This window comes from Cynara cardunculus (genome assembly GCF_001531365.2).
Source record: "Cynara cardunculus var. scolymus isolate 2C chromosome LG 10, CcrdV1, whole genome shotgun sequence".
Lineage (NCBI taxonomy): Eukaryota > Viridiplantae > Streptophyta > Magnoliopsida > Asterales > Asteraceae > Cynara > Cynara cardunculus.
The window spans coordinates 20,535,149-20,542,304 of NC_037537.1; the positions used below are offsets into that span (position 1 = coordinate 20,535,149).

The window sequence follows — 7,156 nt, forward strand, 5'->3', positions numbered from 1 at the left end:
GGGGGGGGCTCATTTTGATGCAATCTTTCATAATGTCATACAAATATGTTGTTCAGATGATCGGGGTTTAAGGGCCTTTAGTACAATGGTGGCAATCGGAGTCTCCGGGGGGCTATTGGAGTCCCACATTGGCTACACATTGATCATCAAACCTGTATATACATAAAAACCTTCTCTCTCTCTCTCTAAAAGGGTTCCACATGTTCTCACAAGAGTCTTATCGCTATTCTAGAATATGGTACTAACACAGATGCAGATGTCATTTGAATCTCTTGTTGAACCACAATGCATTTTAGCTCATGCAGTTTCTTTCTATGGATTTCTCTATCATTATGGCGCAAGTATCTTTCAAACCAACATGTATTTATTACAATTACTTCATCATGACAGGCAGCTGCTGATGCTAAGTACTATGGAAATGTAGAAACATACAATATTTTGAAGGCCCGTGGAGCCAAAGTTCCGGTATTTTCCAGTTAATGTTGTTTGATATGTTGATAATTTCTAATTCACGATATTATAACGAGTATCTTTCAATTGTGCTAGAAAACTAGAAAGACACCTATGTCCGTTGCAAATCCTCGAGAAGTTCCCGAGTACGAACTCAATCCTCTAGAGCTTCAGATTCGCAAAAGTGATGGCATCTCAAAGGCAAGACTCTTTTTCTAATATTAGCAAATTTGGGTTTGAGTAGTTATGTTTCAACTGCATCGACATTTTAAGTTGATTCATGAAACAACATTTGGAAATTTCGACACTTTAAGCAACATTTCGACAATTTAAGTGATTCAATGCTACTTTTATATCCGTATGTAATTGAGTGAGCAACTTTTGGAAATTTTGGCAGGGAAACTATCAAGTTGCTAAATGGAATGGGACAAAAGTTTCTGTGAAGATACTAGACAAGGATAGCTACTCTGACCCTGAAAGCATGTATGTGTCTTGATATCCTTTTTCAACCGGCTAGCGTTTTTTTTAACCGGATGAAATTAATGTGGTCCGATCAATCAGATTCCATAGCCAGAAATTAAGAAGGGAAACAGAGAGAAATTAAGGAAGAGGATTTGGGACAATTTTCTGAATAATCCATTAATAATCCCAACGAATACATATAAAGGAAATTGCAATTAACCACTACTCACATGGAGGAGACCATGGATCACCACTCCTTTATTTTAGGAACAACTCCTTGACGCACAAGCTAAACATAAACTGAAAGAATAGGAAATAACTTAATTAATTTAGCATAAGGTGCCCTTTGTAACGTTGGCTTCGGTACACATCAGAAATGTCGATTTTATACTGCTGCATTGCTGCACATACAACTGCAGGGACGTAAAATCATAAACATAACAAGGATGTATCTTGCCTATGATATAGCAAAAAGATAGAATCATAAAAACCTTTGGACACTCACATCTTGGTTTATCAATTTGCATTTGTTGTCATCAGTTTTTTTAACTACAAAAATACAGTTTGAAGAAGAACGATCTGAGATATGAGAAAAGTAAAATTGCCTTTGTTGAAGTCCCACATCGGCTAAACTTTGACCCTTTCTCCTCGGTATATTATGGAACCCCCTTCTCTCATCAAGGGTTTTTTGGAGAGTAATCTAATGGGGTTCCACATATTCTCACATGGTATCAGAGCCAAAGTCTACCACTCTAGGGACTTGACACTGCATGGCGATCTGTACTTGTCAAGCCCCCTTGTCCATCTAGTCTCCTCTTGACGCTAGGGAAGTTGTCTATAAGGGTGGTAGATTGGGAAGATTTCACTTTGCTTCCTCAAAGCTATGGCATACTCGTAGTGGTTTGTAATACAAAGTGTGTGCCCAAGTGCAGATATAACTGAAACACCATATTGTTAGTAAAAATACTATCGAAAATTACAGCATAATCATAGTGGTTTCGTCATTACTTCACATTTGTTTGGGTAACTTTGGGTGTTCGGGTCAGCTTACGTGCACCTTGACTAATCCATGAGGCCTGGATTTAACAGCCAGACAAACCCTCCGGTATCTCTGAGGGGACTTGAGCTGGTGACCTCTAGGGAGCAAATCCAAGGTCTTACCGGTTGATCCCTCAGGGTTTATTATGACTTCACATTACACTCTTAGTAGTTAGCATTGAACTCTTTTGTGTTCTTATTAATGCAGAAACACTTTCAAACATGAGTTGACCTTATTGGAGAAGGTGCGGCATCCTAATGTGGTTCAATTTGTTGGAGCTGTCACCCAAAATATACCCATGATGATTGTTTCCGAGTTTCATCAAAGAGTAAGTTCTCTCTCACATCCAAACAGGCTGTATGTATGTATGCATGTATGTATGTATGTCCGTCTGTATGTCTGTATGTATGTCAAGCTTAACAAATGCATACATATGATAAGCTTTGAGTGACATCTGTATTGATTCTTTTGTTCTATATTTCTTGATACCATAATGGTATAACAATGCTTAAATTCATTACCAATTTCAGGGTGACCTTACAACCTATCTTCAGAAGAAAGGGCGGTTGTCGCCACCCAAAGCTCTTAGATATGCTCTTGATATTGCCAGGCAAGTAATATGTTGTTTTGTACATTGAGGGTGCATTTGGTATGCAGGACAGGACATAACAAAAACTTGTTGTACCACATTTGGTGCTGACATTTAGACAAGGACAGGGCATGACTGAGTGGGACAAAAATACATTTTCTTTGTCCTAACAAAATAGGTGGAACAAAACTCAAGGAGGTGAACAAGATTGGTAAATTACTAAACTACCCATGCCAAATTAAAACCTTAAAACCGTGTACAATTCTTTCACCCGCCTACCTCACTCTTGCCAGTCCAGTCCCGTCCGTGTACCAAGTAAATCTTGGATGCTTTTTATGTTAATTGTGCCATATACATATTTGACACTTTTCTCTTCTTGATTGACTCTGATCTGGCAGGGGAATGAATTATCTTCATGAATGCAAACCGGACCCAATTATCCACTGTGATTTAAGGCCAAAGTAAGGCAACTAATATAAGTTTTGATTGTTCTGTAAAGTAACTTGTATGAGCTCGTGTTTTGAGATTTTTTTAATAATTGAAATTTTGGTAAGGTGCCAGAAATATTTTGCTGGATAGTGGGGGACAGTTGAAGGTTGCAGGATTCGCAGTGATTAGGTTGTCCAAGATTTCGCCTAATAAAGCAAGATTGGCGCGGCCTGTTACCATCGATCGAGCAAGTAAGTTCTAGGAAATGGAATCTGTTTCTTGTTGCCAAAACATGAAGCTTTCTTTTTCTTTTTTTCTTTGTTCAGGATGAAATCCACAAACGTATATGCAATATTACGTTTTATAGTATAATTTAAATAAAAGTAGGAAACATCTCATCGTGCATTATCAATATGAAGACTGATTTTTAATATTCGGTAACTGAATCTTCTGTGTTAATTGTAGATTTGTATATTGCACCCGAGATTTATAGAGATGATCTGTTTGACAGAAGTGTGGATGTGTACTCTTTTGGCCTTATTCTTTACGAGGTACTTTCTCTTTACTCAAATATATATATATATATATATATATAATATATATATATATATATATATAGATGTTTCCACCTTATGACTGTTTTTTTTCCACACACAAATTTGTCCTAGACATTTCAAGTATGATACAACACTGTACAAACACTGCATTTTAACACATGTTGTTTAAAATGTGAAGCAACACATAAAAACTGGTTTGCAAGTTTGTATGATTTATTGGGTTTGTAAATGATTATGCACATACATACATATATGTATATATATGTCGTAATATATCATGTTACTATACCCATTGCTTGTTTACACATACTGTCACCTGTAGCTTGTTCTCTTGCTTCTTTTACTTTTTGTTTTGCAAGCCAGGGGTTTTCATGGAAACAACCTCTCTATCCATTGGGGTAGAGGAAAGGTCTGTGTACATCTTTACCCCCACAGACCTTACGCCTGCATGAGATTTACTGGGTTTGTTTGGTTTTTATTATGTGATATACTTGTAACATCCCTTTCCCTCTTTGGTTCTTTTTGTCATTTCAGTTTAATTAGTTATTTCATTAAATCAGATAGTTTGTTGGATGAATGATTGTCCTTCTGAAACTTGGATGTTGGTTTTGTTTACAATGAGGTCAGATGATGGAGGGTGTCCAACCATTTCATCCCAAGGCTCCTGAGGATGCTGTTAAGCTCATGTGTGTAGATGACAAGAGACCACCATTCAAGATCAAAGCTAAACATTATCCTCCTGATCTAAAAGAGTAAGTCACTTTTTTCTAAATCTTGATGAGTTGATTATTAGTCAAGGAGGTGGAAAAGTGGATTATCGATTTTTGTTCCTTTTCATCTTCTGAGGGCCCGTTTGGTTTGCGGGATGTGGAATTGGATTCCATTCCAATCCCGTGTTTGGTTTAAAGAATGGAATTCAATTACAATCCAGAATTCCAAATCCTCCTTCCAACACCAAATCCTTCGACGAAATCCAAATCCCTCGAAAACATTCCGTCAAACCAAATATACCTTACTGTTTCTTCACGGAAACAACCATTCTACTCTTTGGGTAGAGAACATGTCTGCGTACATTTCACCGCCGTACCTACTTTCTAGTGAGAAATACTGGGTTGTTTCTACTCTTTGTTTTCTTCATTTCTCATCGACCGACTTTTCAAGTGATATCATCTTCTTATAAAAATAACCAACTTTCGATGCTTTCTCATTCCGTTCCTTCTTCATTCTTATTTTGTAGATTGATCGAGGAGTGTTGGTATCCAGATTCGACCGTAAGGCCAAAGTTTTCTGAGATTATCATACGACTCGACAGTATTGTCGGAAACTGCTCTAAACAGGGATGGTGGAAAGAAACGTTTAAGCTCCCATGGTATGCTTCTATTTGTTAATATTTTTGCATTTCTCGCTTTCTCACACATTTCACAAGATAGGGGTCTTTATGGAAACAACCGTTTTAATCTTTTGAACAGAGGTTAAGTCTCCTTTCATCTTCTCTCCCAAACCCCACCAAAGAGTGGGACATACTGGGTTCGTTTGGTTTGGTTTGGTTTGGTATGCTTCCCGACCCTTGATGAACTCACAATCAATGATTCTTAGTTACGTATGTTGTGTATCGTGGGCCTTATATCTCCATTGTTGAGTAAATAAGTTTTGGAACTTCTGTTTCAGGAAATAAACATATGAATGTCGAACACGGACGGGTTTGGCTGGTGATCAGAACTCCAGGTTTGGGGACTTTGTACCGAGGTCTTTACAACTACGTTTGGATATATAACAGATGTCGGATGACTGCTACCGAGGGGGCGGTAAGCGTAATCTTTTAGAGTTATGGAAGCTGCATGATAAAGTGGAATCATCACAATACTAAGCTTTTTATGTTTTCTTGTTTACGTTTATGAAAATTGTTCGTATGTAACTAATGTTAATACGGCATGTGATATAATAGTTTCGAGTAATTTCGTCTTCTTTTTTTCTCGTTGGAACAAAATGCCGAATGAAACGGTCTTCATCCGTCTCGAGTTTGTTGACAAATGTTTATCGAACAAATAAATCCTTAGAAAGTGAGAGTTTCAGCTACAAATCGATATGGTATATCCAACGGGCATGTCGGAGCGGATCGGATGGAATAAATATAACAAAGATCAGTAATCTTATATGATAAGAAAGAAAGCAAGGATCATAAAATCTTACACGATAATTGAGAGTCTTTGCCGGTAAACGCTTACCCCATAAGCGGTCGGTAAACCCAAACCTGACTTTGGCCCATGCAAGAGCGTTACGTGAAAGACAAATCACGTATATAGCAACCTATTAAACGGATGGTTTAAGAACCCAATGGGATCTCTTATATCGTGATTGCCTTACTTGAACCATCCCATATTTGTCCAAGTATAAAATCTCGAAACCAACTCCGTTAATGCATGGTTTATTTTACGTGACATCGCGTAATCATGAATTACAAGTTATATTGTAATTCATGATTGTGTAAAATGACACGTTAAAGTAAACCGGTGCAACATAGGTCAAAAAGCCATGTATCAAGTGAAACTGATACAAAATATGAGAAAATTAAACGTATGTTATACTGATTAAGAAAAATGTTATCGTTATATTAAACAGGAATCAGACAATTTTTGACATATTTGTTTTTTTTTTTTTTTGGAGACATAAAACATTTAATATCAACATTAACAATCAAACAATTCACTGTGAGTTTATGAAGTACGTAGGTTATAGGTTCTGGCACAAAGATGTACATTCGTACGTCATGCAACGTTTTTTGATTTTTGCATCTATCACAATACTACGCTTTTTATGTAAATTACGTTTATGAAAGTTGTTCATATGTTCTATAATTGATACGACATGTGATATAATAACATTGAGTAATGTCGTTTTCTTTTTCTTCTTGTTGGAACACAATGCCAAATTAAACGGTCTTCATCCATTTCGTGTTTGTTGACAAAAATGTTGATCGAAAAAGAATCCTTAAAAAACGAAAGAGGTTCTATTACGAATTGATATGGTATTTCCAACGGTCCTGGTGTAGCAAATTGAACAGAATAAATATTCGATCATGATGTCATTAATTTAAAGCAGGTCAGATCCCGAGTTTTATTTATCATCGGATTTTTTTAGATGGATTGGATAAAGATTTTTTTTTCTTTTTTCGACCATATAAAGCCCAAACTAATCTTTTTCTATGGTAAGATAAAACCTGAAATGCCTTAAAGAGAAAAACACTATAAAATGTTACTTCAACCCATCACTATAATACTAAAAAATGGAGATCATAACCATAATGTGGTGCTTGATTGGTTTGAGCTTGGCTCCAAATGTCAAAAGTATTAGTAGGTCTCAGGTTTAAATCCAAGAAGGAATAAAAATCCCTCTGTGGCCACAGAAGTTCAAATGCGGTAACTCCTGGCTATCTGCAAATCATGTGGTCGTCCTATAATTAGTCGATTCGTATAGCGGGTTGGATATCCAGGTTAATAAAAAAAACGGAGATCACCAACATTAGCCTCTATATTTGAAGGTCAAAATGTTGGCCTCTATTTTCCAAATATTAAAACTATATTGAGTTTATATATATATATATATATATATATATATATATATATATATATA

The 7,156-nt window shown here is 36.4% G+C and overlaps 1 protein-coding gene across 4 annotated transcripts in view; it reads left to right on the plus strand.

Annotated features, from left to right (window-relative positions):
• LOC112519755 (integrin-linked protein kinase 1-like) overlaps positions 1–5,491 on the plus strand; it is a 6,482-nt gene extending 991 nt beyond the window's left edge. Inside the window, exons 2-13 of one of the 4 annotated variants that reach the window (XR_003069944.1) lie at positions 391–465; positions 547–651; positions 848–933; positions 2,159–2,279; positions 2,482–2,561; positions 2,939–3,001; positions 3,102–3,220; positions 3,435–3,520; positions 4,154–4,278; positions 4,764–4,895; positions 4,996–5,077; positions 5,195–5,491. Coding sequence is in view for 2 of the 4 variants with exons in the window: in XM_025128000.1 (XP_024983768.1) it covers positions 391–465; positions 547–651; positions 848–933; positions 2,159–2,279; positions 2,482–2,561; positions 2,939–3,001; positions 3,102–3,220; positions 3,435–3,520; positions 4,154–4,278; positions 4,764–4,895; positions 5,195–5,201 (999 nt within the window). In the remaining 2 variants the exon portion in view is untranslated. Of the gene's footprint in view, positions 1–390; positions 466–546; positions 652–847; positions 934–2,158; positions 2,280–2,481; positions 2,562–2,938; positions 3,002–3,101; positions 3,221–3,434; positions 3,521–4,153; positions 4,279–4,763; positions 4,896–4,995; positions 5,079–5,194 lie in introns of those variants that run through there. The other 3 variants (XR_003069945.1, XM_025128001.1, XM_025128000.1) reach the window with 3 other exon arrangements.
• The last annotated feature ends 1,665 nt before the right edge of the window (positions 5,492–7,156 follow it).